The sequence below is a fragment of the Zootermopsis nevadensis genome, unplaced genomic scaffold (assembly GCF_977971745.1).
Source record: "Zootermopsis nevadensis isolate Lab colony 2312 unplaced genomic scaffold, Znev_1.0 Znev_ptg000019l, whole genome shotgun sequence".
Classification (NCBI taxonomy): domain Eukaryota; kingdom Metazoa; phylum Arthropoda; class Insecta; order Blattodea; family Termopsidae; genus Zootermopsis; species Zootermopsis nevadensis.
The window spans coordinates 7,755,083-7,773,241 of NW_028259151.1; the positions used below are offsets into that span (position 1 = coordinate 7,755,083).

The 18,159-nt window shown below is 35.1% G+C and overlaps 1 protein-coding gene and 1 long non-coding RNA gene across 3 annotated transcripts in view; one reads left to right on the forward strand and one right to left on the reverse strand.

The window, feature by feature from the left end:
* Nucleotides 1-3,587: 3,587 nt before the first annotated feature.
* On the reverse strand, nt 3,588-8,715 carry LOC110837124 (uncharacterized). Of its 2 annotated transcripts, none has more exons than XR_002545589.2 (3): nt 8,604-8,715; nt 5,082-5,174; nt 3,588-4,534 (listed from the first exon to the last, which is right to left on the reverse strand). It is a non-coding gene; the product is annotated as an uncharacterized LOC110837124 (long non-coding RNA). The 2 variants fall into 2 exon arrangements; XR_002545590.2 differs by lacking the exon at nt 8,604-8,715 and adding an exon at nt 5,758-5,894.
* Nucleotides 8,716-8,792: 77 nt separating this feature from the next.
* Nucleotides 8,793-18,159, forward strand: part of LOC110837116 (disks large-associated protein 2) — a 45,413-nt gene continuing 36,046 nt past the window's right edge. The window contains exons 1-5 of the mRNA XM_087351618.1: nt 8,793-9,188; nt 10,101-10,376; nt 12,118-12,327; nt 14,768-15,041; nt 16,274-16,371. Coding sequence (XP_087207744.1) covers nt 10,192-10,376; nt 12,118-12,327; nt 14,768-15,041; nt 16,274-16,371 — 767 coding nt within the window. The 5' untranslated portion in view covers nt 8,793-9,188; nt 10,101-10,191. The remainder of the gene's footprint in view (nt 9,189-10,100; nt 10,377-12,117; nt 12,328-14,767; nt 15,042-16,273; nt 16,372-18,159) is intronic.

Sequence of the window (18,159 nt, forward strand, 5' to 3'; positions counted from 1 at the left end):
TCTTATGTATTTTGTTTCCAGTGACTTATTTGGAAAGTGATAGGATCAAATGGATGACTTCCTGAATATATTCCACTTTGACTTAATGTTATTTCACAGTTTCAAAATCTATTTTTATGTTTTGTCAGCGTTCCTGCAATAGTATTTTCTCTACAGTGTTTGTTCACATAGTTATATTTAAGCTACACGAAGACAAATGTAACAGTTGTCTAATTTTTGCAGAAGCTGAAAACAAACTTTGAACTCTATGACATTTTAGGTTTTGATGACGAAGACAGTTTGAATAACATTATCATGGGTTATGCCTCTGTGTTAGTCTTATACCTTGTTAGTTTTGCAGAACGTATCACCTCCATCTTCAGGCAACCACGTATAATACGACATAACTTCATACTTGTGGCCACAATACAAACTTTGGACTGGCACCATGTAAACAAACAGTTGAAATTACTCTGTTATAACATAAAATTGATCTTATCATAGCAGTTTTGGTTAAGTCGTATATATAAAACAGCTTGTAGTAAAACTGAATATAGAACTTAAGTTTTTAAGCTGTTAGAAGACACAGATCATGGTTTATGTGCCACAGGTTTGTGCAGTCTTTTATTAGAGTTTCAAGATGAAATGAAAACCAAGATCGTATAAAACCATCTGTCCATATTGTGAGAATTTTAATCAGAGCGATGTAGCTGTAAAATGTGAGATACATGAGACAAGTTGATGCAGAAGTGTTGAAGTGGTTTGTGTTCAGATTAGCAAGAATGTCATTAAGATGAGAACAATACATATGTGAAGAACAAGTGGCGTGTTTTTTCTCTTTGCAGTTTTGTGTTCCTGACATTGTTTTAATTTATTTTTTGTTTGTTTTATATTGTGTTTTTCTCTACATTTATGTAATGAGATGAAGTGTGATGGTTTTTCCTTTTTATAAAAAGTAATTGTATAAAAAACTTGCTTCACTATTTCTTGTTAAAACAACAGTTTTGAACTTGAAAATGGGAAGGTAACCTTCCTTCTAATCCTGTGTCCATTTGTTGCCAACTTTTTAAATCAGAAAATGAGTTTGAATCAAAGTTGTGATGAATTAATACTTATTATTTTTTGTGTTTGTGTAAACATCTCACCTTGATAATCTTTGGCTTTGTTCATTTTTGTGTCTGCTTATTAGGCTGCTGGCAAATTAATGAGTGTAGTCAAACTGAATCTTACTTTTAAAGGCAGACCCATTTGCATAAAATTCGTGTATACCTCAGTCACACTGCATGCATTGAGTCAAGCTGTCTTCAGAGTGGCATCACAGATGCAGCATCTTCTGTCTTCATCATTCAACTACAGCGAGTTAAAGGGTAGTGACCTGAATTTTTGACTGATTTAAGTAGGATTATGAAAAATTTAAGGTGCTTGAAAGGAATCATAAAGAGATTTGTGATAATAAACAGAAGTGATAGAAAGTGATGCTACTGCTGTCAGTATTGAAGGAGATGGTATTTTAAGATACAGTGGATTCCGGTTAATTGGGACGCATCAGGACTAGAACACTTTGGCCCATTTAAGTGGCTGCCCCAACTATGAGAAGTTCCATGTAAAGAGTTAAAAAGGTTTGCTCTTACATTTGTCCCAAATAAACGTCTGCCTCAATTAACCGATGGCCCAATTAATTGGAATCTACTGTATATACCTAATTAAGTAATCCCTTCAGTAATATTTGAGTAACATTTTATCAAGTTCTGTAAGTCTGTCAGTTTTGATTTGTTCATTCAGTTGATGGTTCTGCAGTGTCAGCAACAGGGTCAGTTTGTTTACAAAAAAATCATGAAAATCCTAAGCCCACATTCCACTGACCTGCTTGCCATCAAAAGCGTTTTTTTGTTTTGTTTGTTTGTAAATTTAAGTCACGTTTAGGATGCGGTTTAATTTAATTTATTTTTGGAAAATAATCTTCACCAACTAGGTAGAATGGGATATTTATGTTAGAATTTAATGCTCAGTAGAAAATTATTTTTATAGAGATAAAGTGTAGAAGACACTGCCATCATTTATCAGTATCAACCAATGTAAAACAGCAGTTTTCATCAGCTACTCAAGTAAAATGATGGTAAGATGATGGGCCATGTAATTGTAATATAATAAGACACTCTGTGGTGGATATCTGTTGCAACAGTGTTTGCCATCAATGCTTTCACTGTAGTTTGACGTATTACATTTGTTGTTAATGAAGCTTGAAATTAATATCGAATCATTAGTGTGTGAAGTCGTGTATGAGTAGTGGACATCCCAAATGATGGTGCTCAGTGTCTTCCATACAGCATGCAGACAAATTTGGGTAAATTCTGCCCAGCCATTAGCAGTGTTGAGGATTGCTTGGTAAATGTACAACTTCTGTGAAGTTTTGACAGTATCTCTGCCTATTGCTTCTACTGTTTGTGCAGATCGTCTACATAGATAATAGGCTTTTAAGTTTTCAATCACCCCCTGATCCGTAGATTGGTGGATCAAAGTCATGTTTGGGGTCAGAAACACACCTTTGACTTCAAAGTCGTGTTTGTCAGCCAAATTAAATTTTTCGGGTTTTCGAAATGTCCTGACTTTAATATGAAGTTTTGTTACTGGTTTATTTTATCATACATTTCAAGGAACTTATTACAACATAAGATGGGAAAGTTGTTTTCATGAATATATTTTAGACATCTTTATTTGAATCAGAACAGTGATCATGGCAACATAACCAGGAGGGCAGACAGCTGTTGCAGGAATGGTCAATCAGAGGTTCAGTAAGCCATTTTTTTTCCTGCTTGCCAAAGGGGTTTCTCAAGCAAAGGTTCATCATGAAGTTGTGAGCTCAAAACTGGTTGCATGAGTATCACAGATTCTGCATGGCGAGGCCATCATCATCCACTGTTTGGTCCTGATCTGTTCCAAGTGACCTACCATTGACGAATGTCTTGCTGACCATCAGTTCCAATCAGAGTTTACAGTCATGACGCTGGGCACAGAGCACTCAGTTCTTCCAAGATGGTTTCAACTGGTGTACTGATATGGTAAGTGTCTCAATGTGCAGTATGTTGGTTTAGTGTTACAGCTTTAATTTTCCAATTTGCCCTTATATTTATATAAAATTATCATATTTGTTTTACACAACAAAAATGTAATGTCTGTAATCCTTCATTCTGAATTTTAATATGTATAATTAATATAGCAAATCAGGAAAGAAAGTAGGATTCTCAATGATTTTTGTGTTCATTTGCTATTAAATGAAGATGTGTAATTGTCACAGTTACTGTTTTGTATTAGGAAGATCCCTGATTTATTTATGTGCCAACTATCCTGGTGCTTTCGGACTAGTTAAGAGCCCCTTATATGCTGTTTTAAATGGCACGTGAAGTGTATAATACTAGCATGTTCTGCTCCAATAAATAGGCAAGGATCACTTCATCTGAATTCCGTACCTCACTGCTGATGAAGTCTTGTTGAGACATACCTGTGATTTTATAAAAGGTTCTTCTGGTTACAAGTCAGTTTACTAGTTTAGGATATGAAAATACGAAATATTGTGATGGGTAAGATGAAAATTAAGGAAAACACAAAACTAAACAGTTTGCTTTTAATTTATTTTCTACATTATCTTACCAAAGGTGACAAAATTCTAGTTTTTAATAAATAACATGGCTCTGTAAAATGACAGAGTACAAATTGTGTCTGTAGCATTATCAGATTGAGAGATGATCCTGTGTATCGTGAATGAATAACGTGTGAAGGCCTGGTCTGATGGACTAGAGTAGGAATATAAACATAGGAAACCATTAACAAACATAAAAAACAGACTCCCATGTAATAAATACAGCAAGTTATTTCAGAAATCACAATTACAAAAATTTCCCTGAATTTAGGCTATACAGAATTGAAAAATTACCATTTATAAGATATAATTTACAACTGCACTATGAAGGTGTTAATAGTTTTGATAACTTGTGAAAATCAATTCTAGGAGGAACTAACTTGCTTGTGTTTAAACATGGCAGTCATAATAATCTGAGAAAAAAACTAAATAGAACTGCCCAAATCAGATACACTACATATTTTGTTTCGATCTGAACAGTTCAATGCAACAATACTTTTCTATACAAGGAAAGCCCACTGCACTTACTGAAGATTATATCAAATTCAGAAATTTATATCATAAGTTGGCTTACAAGAAAATGGTATAATTGCATATTCCGTACTTTTATTATATAATGCCTAATTGTTACAAAAACTTTAAACTTTCAGCAAAAAGTTGACAGATACATTAAATGACATTACACTGTTCTGTTGAAACTTTCTGCACAAGTCAGTATTGCATTGATGAGCATCAAAATCTTCTGTATGCTGTTGTGTGCCGTGGTCAGTGTTGCTTGTTGCCTTAGAATTTAGGTCTTGCTGTGGCCAGCAACTGCTTTACACTGAAAGTCGAAAGCCCTAGTCCCAAACCTGCCAGCAGTAATGCAGATGGTAACACCAGACGGTCAATTGGTTGCCTACCAGTCGCAGACCCAACCTGCAAGATGTAGGAATTAAACATGGTACTTCACCTGTATTCCTTAAATGGCCAAATAAGTAATTTTATAATGTATTCTGCTGTGGAGTAGCTTTTTCTATAGTGTCAGTTAAGATAACCATCATACACTCCATTTGTATTTACAAACATACACAGTTTCATTGTCATCAAATTTATCCATTATGTATCCCTATTTTTGCTAATAATCTGTTTAGTTCTCACAGTTTTGCTGAAACTATCTTCTACATGGTCTCTGTTTCACAAACACAAAATGAAGTTCTTATTATGCAGTCGGTAAGATACTAGTACAGGATACAGTTCAAAATTATTCAGAACTAAATTAATATTATGAACATCTTTCATTGTGGGTCAAAGGTTAAGACTCTTTGACTTTTCTCACTTCTCTATACTGCTGATGCTCCAGGTATATGATGAAAATGCTATGCTCAGACTAATGGTAGTGAGAGGTTGATTGATTACCTTTCACTTTATGACTGTTAAAGCCCTTAAAGAATGCACTTCAAATGTGCTTTTGGATATCATTTACCTGTGTCACAGAGAGCCTCACTGCATAGCTGGTGGCTCGGGTGAAATGCATTGCTGGGTTACTCAGTCAAGCCCAGTACTTTGTCACCTCCTCCTGCCACCCCATAACAAATTACATAAATCAATCAAATGCAGAAATGGCATTCCATTGTTGCTTAAAAATTAAATGCAGCAGTCCAATCTTAGGTGGGAACAATTTTATTTATCTCAGTCAGACAGAAAATATAAAAGTATGGTAGAAAAAGAAAAGTAAGAAACTGTACTTATATACTTCCTTACTGTTTAGTTATTTGGTTCATAGTGAATCAGTTCAAATAATCATAAACTTCATTATTCATTATGCAGTTTTATTATATTATGTTATCAGCTTTCAGTAACAGTTTATTAGAAATGCCTTAAACATAGCTATTCTAGGTGAGATTTCAGGTTCTTATGGTAACAAGTATGCAACCGGCAGCCATCAGCATTGTTATTCTAACTGTAAAACACTATGCATACAAAACGTTTTAGAATTTCAACAAGAACTGGAAGCCTGTACAGTAGCAAAATAGGCTTTCTGATTTCCATCCATAACACATTAATTTCAAACAAAAGTTACTGAAGACATTAATATTATCACAAGTATATTCAGCATAAATTTTAATCTGTCAAACATCAAACTAGCTACACAAACATACCACTTTCTACGACAGCAAGACCAAGACTATTCCTTCTTCACTAGAGGTACACTGAACTCACTTCTTAGCTTGACAATGATAAAAGACAAAAACATGCCATCAGCACAGGCTCTCAATCCAATTCATAGATATAAGAGCACAAACTTTGACCAAACACTGATAACAGAATCCTACGCAGCGTGCATGCCATCCACCACTTAAAAAACAAAGCGAACAGTTAACGTCTACTCTTGTATTTGGCAAGTTTCCCATTCATCATGCCATAAAACCATAAAGAAAAGATGTGTCATTGACAGTATTGCTTTACTTTCATTATATAATTTAAAAGTTGTTTATATTTTCTAGTCAGGTATGTTCCTAAAATGTAAATTGAATCCACATTATTACTCATATCAACAACCAGTCTCATAGTGAAAGTATGTATAGTAAGAAAATTGAAGATTTCCGTCTTCTGGGTTGTTGCGCTGTGTAGTCTGGTCGATGTTAACCAACGTTTCAGAGGTCATACTGCCTCCGTCATCAGGGCGTTGGTTAACATCGACCAGACTACACAGCGCAACAACCCAGAAGACAGAAATCTTCATACTCACCGCTGTGAGAACCTCAAGTCTTACAAGAAAATTGAACATAAAAATCTGAAATGCTGTCAATTATTTAGATACATTTGCACAAACAGGATCAGAAAACACGATTGGTGTCTTGTAATTGCTTCCTCAATTATTTATAAATATATTTAGGCCCCATACATTATAATTTATAAGCACTACTGTATATTTCTTCTACAAGGCTAAGGAAAACAAATGGTTACAATTCAGATTTGAAAAAGGTATAAAAATTTATTTTCACAGCATAGGTTACCCACTTTTATCATTATCAAGGACCTGTTTCCATTTGGGTTGTTACTGACAAAAATATAAAATTAATGTTCAGCATATTTACCAATCATGAACCAGTATTTGAATTCCTTTAGAGACCCTACCCATCCAGTCATCATGAACATGTTTGTACCAAAGTATCTGCACATTTTCTCTCTCCATCTTTGAAGTTGAAAACCAGTAAGAAAATGACACACACAATGCATAAGGTACCAACCTAACAGTTTCTTAATAGTCATAATTTTCAAATACTACAACACTAACCCCATGCAAAGCTGAACACAAAGAAAATTCCTGCAACATCCTTTTACTCTTCAGTTATGAAACAGGAACAATCCTCCTTTTTATAAGAATCACACAAAAATCTGACAGTCTTCCTAATAGCTTTTGAACCAGAGAAAACATCATAAAAACTGATAAAGCTTATGTTTAAAAAGTTGACAGTGGAGAATCTGACGTAAATTCGTTTCTGTAATGTAATGAAATAATTCTTATATAAGATAAGTACTTGTGATATTCTAAAACGTTTTTACCAGCACAAAATTATCTAGTTTACGACGCACTTCTTCTACAACCGATTCACAGCTCAGCTCTTTCCGCAAAAACGAAAGCGGATTGTTGACGGCAGTAATGTAAGATTACAATGCACACAAGCTGACCATTGTTGTCAGTCCATATTTACACATTGTTGATATGGATCTTACACGTCTTCATTTCACGTTTTTGCCAATTGACCCTTCCGTATTCACATCAAAAAAATGTATTCATGCCAAGACCTGATGTGGGTTGTAGTGCACTTGATGATGATTCATGCCAAAGCTGTAGCTTTAACCTAAGATATTTGCCTGTAACTGGTACAAACTGGCCTTTACTGCACAGGATATCATCCACATAATCTCTGTCTGCTATAAATCATCCCTGTATCATTAATTATTCTGTTATCATCTGGAATTCTAATTAGAACCATAGACATATATTTATAAATAGAATTTTATAAATCACTTATTCTAGTGTGAACTATGTACACTGTGGTACTGTAGTGTTACATATATGTTACGGAAGATACTAGACTGAAATTATACGTTACATTTAATCTAGTGTATAAACTAGTGTGTGTTTTCTGAGATATTTAAATTATTTACATGTTTTCTAATTTTATCAGATTTCTTAATATAACATACTTGGGTGGTGGAAACAACCACAGATACTAGAGACTAGAGCCACTTTAAGTAGTTCTGAATTAATGTATGATTATGGAACTTCCAAAAAATATGCCATCTGTGTTGTATTCTCCCCCCAAATGGCAGCAAAAGTGTTCACTTTGATAACTGATGAACAATTAATTTAGATAAATCTGTAGAATTGGAAGACTGTACAGTATGATTTATGGGTTCTGCCCAGAATGACTATAAAAATTAAAAGCTGTCCATGTGCACACTCATCCCTTTTAAGCCTAGAAAAGAACAGCTATTTTATGAGGAATATAAAAATCCATCCATCACTATTACTAAGGGGACTGAATTTACATATATGAAAGTATTTCACTTTCTTGGAGGGCAGAGTGCACTATGTGGTGCCATATTTTAAAAGGATAAAAGGGTGGTAATGGCAACTTTTACCAAACGTTTGTCAAGTATGGATTAGGATTTTGGGTTAAACAGTGGATGCAATTGCAAGTGGCAACAAGAAGCTCCGCATGCAGTTATAATTTAAACCAGAATTAATTTATGACAATAACCTTAAGTTACTTGACAAGCTAAGTCAAGACTCTTCAGATTTTGATTTTGGCCTTGAGTTATCTCCAATTTTAAAAGTAAAATGCATAACGTTCTTAATATTAGTATTAAACAAGCTTTGTAAGCAATACAGTGTTAAAACCGGCTTCCATAATGAGTACACCCATTTGTCATACCAGAACTTTTAAACTGAAAAAAATAATTAAACGTTACACCTAACAATACTTATACCTACCAGGCTACTCGCGCGAGCAGAATACAAGAACAGCTGGTAGTTTTAATTATAAGTGCTGCTGCCTGTGGGGTACGGAGCTTAACTAACACGTTCTGGCTATGGTGTTTTCTACTGGCGCCTCAATTGAACACCTGTTCGTGACATGCGCAAATTGAAATTAAGTCATTTCGACATCAAGTAGATCCCAGGGTTTCTTACAAGTTCTGGAGCATGTGTTCGAAAATAAAGTTTCTAAATGTAAAATATGTGTAATGTAGCTACTGAAATAACATACAAATACGTAAGAATAAACTGGCATACGTGTTAACAATAGAAAACAAACGCAGAAGGGTCATCTTACTTTTAGAATGATGTGTACTGCGTGATGTGCGCGCAGCTTCTAGACAGGAGTAGATGGGCGTGGATAGATACGTATTTAGCCGTCATGTTTAATCGTGAAAGAAAAGTGAGTGAGTGAGTGAGTGAGGTTAAAACAACTTTTATGGCATGGTTTAAAAATCATTTTATGATTGGCATAATGGTGGTTCACCTTTTTGGACAGTGGTGGTTAACCAATCAGTAGTGCATCTTTAGATGAGGAATAAGGTACTTTCATTGTTTTTGCATAAAAGAAATTGACAATAAATTAGAGGTTACAGAAAATGAAAGGGCATGTAATGTGCACCAAAACTGCAGAGCATTTGATTTTCATGTGTGCATAATAAATGTCAAATTATACCCTTATTGTCAGTAATGATTTAATAAACTAAACCAACTCTGTGGAACAGAGTCCTTAAGAAGTTAACAGTATGCTCAGTTGTAGTTATTTCATTTTCTTATGAAGCTTAACCTTCATTGGTCAGTACAACAGCCAATCACAATAAAGAGTTGGGTATAGCTTTCAGCCAAAGCTTTTAGTTGTAGCTTGACAGTGGTATAAGACATTTTTATCCTGAGAAGTTCAGTGCAGTGTGGTCTTATCATGTTTCCCTGTATAGCCAATGCGTCTCATCTAAGCCTTCTCACTTGGCTGTAAGGTAATAGTTGGCAAAATTTGTATGTTTGACTCTGTGCTGTGTGACCTGACTTGATCTGGCTGAGAAGCAGAAGGATACACTCAGCCCACCTTACACTCCTCATCTGTTGCATAGTGTTCTTCTGATTGGTTTTCATCCAAGCTTTATGAGAAAATGAAACTACAGTAGTCAAGAATTTCTCTACCTTTTGTGGAATCTGAAGATTCATTACTGTGTTGACATGGGGCTGCCACTGGACCCTGTCCTGAGCCATATGAGTCCAGTTTACTCCCTCCAAATCCATTTCTTGAAGATTAATTTAATTTATTGTCCGAAGATTGCTGTCTTCTGGGTTGTTGAGCCGTGTAATCTGGTAGATGTCCACCAACGTTCCAGACAGCAATCTTAAGTACTTTGTTTTATTCAGAGCTTGTACTGACAAAGGGAAACAAAAGAGGATTTATCTATGAAGTGCACTTATTGCTACTTTTTATATCAACAGGTATAACTTTCCATGTTTTGTGGCAGTAAGCTGTGAAAGAAGTATGTTGATGAAACTTGATGTGAAAAGGTGAGGTTTAACCTCAGAAAAAATGAGTAATACTCCACCATCATCACGACCTAAAATAGAAGTGGTTCGTCTTCCATCATATGAGCAAGCCAAACTTCGGCCACTGTTAGAAGGTGGAATTCAACTTCAGGCTCAATTCAAGCATGTTCGTTATGGGGATTATGTCAGTTACAGCAGTTTGGAAGATGGAAACAAGCAATATTTCAGGTATGAAACAAGAAAGAGAAACTTGTTATTAATGCTGGATATAATATTATATAAAAAATAAAATAAAAAACTCTTCAGAAGCCCCAAACCTGTTACCATATCTTAATATCCTCTCATTAATTTCATAGTCACATTAATTCCTATTTAAGTGAAATTATGACATTTCACTATGTTATATATAGACTTGTGTATTGTATTTATTCTAACACTGATTTAGTAAGCCAGTCCTTTCCTCTATGTTGTTTTGATTTTGGAATTATGAGGAAAGTTAGATAATAGTGACACCAGTGGACAGAAGTTGCTGAAAGTGCCCACAATCACTGAGAGTACTCTTCTGCAGAGTTTCAGAAAGGACACAGCCCTCCCAGAAACTTTATTTCACTAGGCTAGCATCCTGCAGTGTTTTATGATTACCTGTAACCACTTAAAATTCTGATCAGTCAACAATTGTAATAATTTGTGTCCAAGATTATTACCATTCAGTTTAAATTTAATGAAAATATCTCACATATTCTTTAACCAATTCCTAAATGTTGTACTGAAATGTGTCTAGAAATTCCGTGAAGTGTTACGAGGTCAAATGATGTGGCTCTCCCAACATCTGTTGGTTCAGTTTTTTCCCCTTGATTGAAGAGTGAAGTGGTCCTACCAAGATGCATCACATTGAATTCACTGACCATGTCCATGTGCAACTGCGCATTCCTGTATGTTAAAATAGCGGATTCTTTCTAAATAGTATGTGATGTATCTGCTCTGCTTGTTTGGTTTAATCTTATACATATGAAGGTGGCCCAGTATAAACATTTCCTGTCCTTTCACTTTCAAAGACTATCACTCAGAACCAGAAAAAATAAATAAATTTTGTCAACATGTACTAAACACAGGTATCGTTCAGCTTTCTGCAGTGACAGATACCCTCAACATTTAATTCAAAATTTATTATTATTATTAAGTGTTCTGTCTTACGACAGGTCCATTGCTCTGCCCAAAAAGAGCTCTCCAGTTTTCCCTATTCTCAGCTTCTCGCTTTAATTCCTGGAACGTCATCTTCTTTCCTTGTTTAAGGTCGTCGGTTAGCTGTGTCAATCTTCTTCCCAGTCCTCGCTCTCCTTCAACCTGGCCTTCGGTGATATCACTCATTAACCCATTCCTTCTCATAATATGTCCCAGCCAGTTAGTTTTCCTTCGTGTAATCGCCTGCAGAATGCTTCTTTGCTCGTTGACTCTCCTCAATACTTCTTCGTTGGTCACTCGATCCGTCCACCTGATCTTCTCTATTCTTCTCCAACACCACATTTCGAAACTCTCCAGGTATTTCTGTTCCTTCTTCCTGAGTGTCCAAGTCTCTGCTCCATACAGCGCGACACTCCATACGTAACACTTCGCTAGTTTCTTCTTCAACTTGCTAGTGAGAAGTATCCTCTTCTTGACGAAAGCTGCCTTGGCCATGGCTATCCTTGCTTTTACTTCCTTGGTGCATAGGGCGTCCGTCGTGATTATGCTTCCCAAGTACTTGAAATGCTCCACATTCTCCATCTGTTGGTTTCCAATTACAACGTTCAATGGTTCTGCTCTCGGTGCTATCCTCATTACCTTTGATTTTTCAATGTTGATTTCCATTCCATACTCTCTACCTGTTTCCACTAAAATATTAAATATAAACATTAAGTGAAGAAAGTAAACTTAATCTGAGGAAAAACGAAGTCAGTTAGGTGAGTGACAGGATTTTGTTCCTGGTTAGATTTCATGACCGTGAGTGTAAGACTCCATTGACTACCAAGTCACTGGACAACATATTTGCAAGGCAGCTGACTTTCGGTGCAGAAGAACAACAAAGTCCCTTTCTTTGGCGGGATGCAACCCGCAGTGAGGAACAGCTGTATCATGCTCCACATGGATTTCCTGGAGCAGCATACCCAAAAAATAAAGCTTCTCGCTTCTCTGGTGCACGGTATGTAGAAGTTTCCTTATTTCTGTGTTTATACTTAGTTTTTGTGGAAAATAACTTGTATTAAACATGTCATTTGCATTTCATCTCATGAATGGATTCTTAATCAGTATCTGTGGTGTAGTGTATTTTCTCACTGCATGACTGCTTGTATGGCATCCAGTATTGTTCTTCTAATGGCACTGTTATTTTAACATATTTTACAAGTGGGAGACAATAAAATTATATATGCACAGTGTAATGACTATGATTTTATATATGTGTATAATGATTATGTGAGACTTATAGATCTCATGGTAGTGAAGATTTTGATTTTGGTCTTTTGGTATTTGACAATATGTAACCTTCTAGCTCGGTGGTCCCCAACGCGTTGCCCGTTGGCACCATGGCGCCCGTCAAGGAATTTTTTGGGTGCCCGTGTTGTTACGGAAAGAGGTTATACTGAATAATGAAGGCCGTTCAACAATGAACATTATAAAATCAAAGCACAGATCTTGACTTACTAACGCCCAGCTTGACGATTACTTGCGAGCAACAACATCATCCTACACTCCTAGATTTGAAAAACTGGCCGATGAAATGCAGCGCCAAACATCACACTAACTTCCCACTTGAGTAATAATAATTGTACTTATAAAAGTGCGTATTTTTCATTGCATGGTTTCTTGTATCATTAAACATTGTGTTGTTTTGTGTATAATTTGGTGTCCATATCTTATTTGTCCAGAGAAAAGAAAATTTGGCTTTATTAATTGGTTGGTGCCTGCCACGATCTCATAAACTCTCAAATGTGCCCGTAGGCACAAAAAGGTTGGGGACCACTGTTCTAGCTGGTTACCAGTATCACCATAGTTGGTGACCATCTAAAAGACTATGTCGTATGACAGCCCAGAAAATAACAATCAGGACGAATAATTACAAACCCTAATTAAAATAAAATATATTACTAAAATTCAAACATTTTAATGAAATGTGACCACACATAAAGCCTTCTCCAGTTACATTTCTTTTCACACTCCTTTGAAGAACTGCCAGAGGTCATACGTTCTTTCATGTGACATATGGAGTGTTAGATAATTTGATGTAAATTTTTAAAACAATTTTATTTCTGCTCAAAACATTCACCTCTATACATTATAATGAGTTATGTGGAACATATATAAACTCTTATAATATAGACAGAGTATTTTGGATTCAGAACAATTATATTCTATCAATTAACTTTAATATCACATTGTAGTTACAATTATAAGACAGACTAAAGTAATATGAAATTGACTAAACAACATTTATATTACATTACTGCTGTTCGTGGGACACACATCATCAGAAGTTATTGTGAAGATATCAGTCTTTTGGATTGTTGTGCCATGCAGTCTGGCAGAAGTTTACCAAGGCTTCAAAGGCCCTTGCTGCTTCCATCATTAGGGTGGTGAGTGCTAGACTGCATGGTGCTATAACCCAGAAGGCAGCCATGAAAATCTTAAATCCTCTTTAGAAGTTATTGTGTTTAAAATTTTGATAAATTAGTCAGTAGTAGCTTTTGTATCAAGTGCAAAATCTGTATAATGTCAAACAGATGTATTGTACATTATCTGACAATATTGTGTTAACTGTGCAAACTACCTAGTGTTGAATTTGTGTATGTTGTTGTTTTGCTTTGTCTGTTTCACAACTTACACAAAAGAATGTTAAATGAATGGTCACGAATACCATACAGTAATGTCTGATAATGATACATCCACTGCATTGTAAGCCTTTTTTTCATTCCTGTGGTATGAATTCACACTTTTAAACACCACTTCTATAGAATCTTATTGTAATTACTAATAACTACTTGTTAGCTGCTACATACTCATCAGATGTGAAACATACTACATTTATGTAAGACTTGAGGTTCTCACAGCGGTGAGTATGAAGATTTCTGTCTTCTGGGTTATTGCGCTGTGTAGTCTGGTCGATGTTAACCAACGTTTCAGAGGTCATACTGCCTCTGTCATCAGGGCGCCCTGATGACGGAGGCAGTATGACCTCTGAAACGTTGGTTAACATCGACCAGACTACACAGCGCAATAACCCAGAAGACAGAAATCTTCATACTACATTTACTTTTTGCTTGTGGGAAAACTAAGTTCTGCATGGAATTTAAAGAATAATTATGGATAGTCTTAAATAGTATGTTCCATCCTGTATAAGAAGGTCTTTAGAATTAATATGCACTGCCATTCTGTTAACTACAATTAAAAATATGTTACTCCAGTATTTAAATAGTTAGTATATACCATTATGCAGTTAATTTATATCATTCTCAGTTGCTTCAGGATAGAAACTAAGATATTATAAAGTGAATTTATAACGTTTCTGGAACTCCTATCCTGTATAAATGGCAAATCATCCATACAGTTATTGTAATGGATTTTAATTATGATCTGTTCTATGCTAGTTCACATATAACCGCACTTCTGAAGAAGCTGTCTCCGCGACCACGTCATAAGGCTGCCTTACCAAACAGTTCCTGTCCCTGGGTTGTGGTAGAATTTTCCAAAAAAGATCTCGAATCTCCAGATGCTGCAGGTCGGGCCAACTCATTTTGCTCAGACCACAGCTTTGATATGGCTGTGCATGCAACAAGACTGCGGGGAGAAGAGGCAGCAAAGAATGAAAGCACTCAAGGCCAGGTATATACACATTTATATTGCAGTTGGATATCTCAGTGTGTGTATGTTTGACGTAATTCAGAGGGTTCAGTTTTAATCTTGATATCAGTTAGGGTTGGCCTAAAATGGTGTGCGCCTGAAATCTGTGCACTCAGAATAGTGTGTAACAGTTCCCCCATATTAAACATAATGTTTCTGTTACTGGCTTTTTATTTCCTCAGTTTTAAGATGTCATTGGTTGTAAGACAACCTTAATCTTGTAATAGGTTTTCAGGAGAAAAATATGTATATTACAGCAGGAATTGTTAATATTCAAACATAAAACTTTTTTGTATTAATGCATTCTGAATCTTTCTTATGTTTACTGTCCCATGACTAGTGTTATGGACATAAAGATTTTCCTTGCGCTGTAGTCATACAATATCAGTTTTCAACACTGATTCTTAGACAGCATCAAATGATAGATGCTGCCTTATTTCAGAAGTTTAGAATGTAAAAAAAAAAATCTTGAAGTTAAGGAAATACAGTTTATCTTTAAATTCTTATGCAACCTTTCATAAAGTGCAGTAGAAAAAGCTGTGTTTATAGTCTTCCAATGTTACAGAAGACATTAAATGAATATTAAACTTAATGAGTTGACCTATATAAATTTTTAGTGGTTCAGGTACCATATGTCTAAGGCTGGGGCCACACGACCGTACAAAGTATGTTCATAGTACTGTGCGTCACGCGTGCTTCATGTGTTGTACCCTATATGCCCCTTCATAATTTTATGACGGACGTCACGATGTGTTTGCTTGTTTATGAAATAGTCCTGAGGCTATCTGCATGTACTGTATCCGTGTTTGTAAATTTTAATGCATGGTAGGTGTGTCATAATAATGTGTAAGTATATTTATTATCCATTAACACATTTCAGATGCCTTGTACGTCTGTTACTGATATCAAGCAGGACAGTAAATATATACTTTTCACAGTTATTTTGTTTTTATTGCACATTCATAACAAAATTTGCCTTGTGGGAAATTTTGAGGGAGTGATGCCAGAAGGTCATATCAGTATATTTGCATAATCAGAGGTATTTGATCTAACAACTTAAAATAGTTGGATGTATGCCATGTCAGAAGGGCATTATGCTGATGCTGCTCTACACAGAAATACAAACGGTTACATTTAGGTGGATGAACATTAAGAATGCTCATTTTTCAAATCAAATGATGACATATCACAGCTTAGGCAACTGTAGATTGATATGTTATTACTGATGTTTCATATTTGTTTAATGTGACCAGGCACATAATAAACCTGTCAACCAAGGAGAGGGCACACGACATCGATCTGCAGGTGCTGGCCTTTGTGCAGCAAAGCATCGGACTGCTTTCAACACGGGGTGAGTGGGTCGATATCACTAACTGAATGAAACTATAGTTTTATTAATTGACTAGTAATGTGGTATGAGCGTAAAGTTATTGAAGAAAATAAATAGTGAGAGCAACATAGGGACTCTACATTAACACGTGGAAAAATACTCGAATCAAGGATTTTAAAAATCAAAAGTAGAGAAGGAACAAGTGAAATACCTGTTGTGTCATAGGGGCTGTATAACAGTAGTTCCCAGCTTCTTTGGTTTTCTGTAATGCTGCCTGTGTATATTGTTTATAGAAATATGAATGTAAAAATTGTAAAAGAAATAGAATTGTTCTATCAGTGTATCTAGATGACTGCTGAGGAAAAGTAGTTTGCTGTTATATCTTTTAAAACAAATCGCAAAATGATGGCTGTCTTTTGGGATTTTGCAACATATAGTCTGATAGAAGTTTATTGTCCTTTCAGAGGTGCTTGTTGAGTACTCATCACTCTGATGATGGAGGCAGCAAGTACCTCTGTGACATTAGTAATCTTACTTCATACTACGTGGTACAACAACCATAAAATAGCCATCATCATATTCACTGTAGCAAGAATCTGGAATCTCATAGAAATTGCAGAAGCTGGCCCGATATCTGTCCACATACCCAATGTTATCAATACCATACTGGAACGTTCTGACATTTAAGAAATAGGGCAGGACAAAATCTTGGATAAGGAATCATGAATGCACTCTGCTGACAGCAGCTAGTCTGTTCAGCTATGTGCACTGGCTCAGAGTCGTAGTGGAGTGTGTTCAGTTTTCTTGTTCAAGATCCTTCCTGTAATTATTCATATCATATTATCTCTTAACTAGAGGCATTGGTTTTAAAATGGAAAATGCTATTTTCTCTAATTAAATAATCAAAGGTACTAATTATAAAATTTAGAATGTCAAATTTAATGCTTCCTCTAACAAATTTTGAAAATTTGTATTTTTCAGTGTAGTTCCTTTGAAATTCAGTTTTAGTATTTGATTAGTGCTGTTGTGATAAATTATTTCAGCGGTATCATTAAGTGACTAACTCTTTACCATTGATTATTTTCTTTGCTTGATTATTCATTTAAGATATATGACCTTATATTATCAGTGTTTAACTTTGGAATGCAAAATTAGCTTTACTTATTGTATACATTCGCTGGGATAGTGATATGAATGTTTGATGTTTGTGGTTTTAATGGTTCTTAGTTTTTAATGTGTACACTTGTTTTATGTGCAAGAAACACTGTGTTGCAAAATTGTAAAGCATTGCAAAATCACTTTTCATAGGCTCAGAATTCTGTTAAATGTTTTACTATCCTTTCAGTGATAAATGGCATTGTACTTCTCATGTATGTTTCTATTAATTGGCCACTTAATTGAATAGTGGTAAATGATAAATCAATTAAAAGTTTTACTTGGCTGACAACTGTAACAGTAAATAATAAAATTAAATGGTGTATTAATTTTTGTTTTGTTAATTCAGTACAGATGTATTATTAAATAAATCAAGAATATTAAATTAATTTATAATTTAAGTAACTTTCAAAACAGAAATTTTAACATGTGCCAAATAATTGCAATTTATGTATTAATAAAAAGTTGCTCTACTAGAGAACATTGACCTTTATATAAGTCTCCAGTCTGATTGGAGAGTAACATTTTTCTCATGGTTTTTACCATCATTAAAATTTTTTTAAAATAAATATTGTTTCATTAATATACACTTGGTTTCTAACACATACATGAGGACCTTAATGAAGCAGTATTGACATTTGAAGTAACAGTGGT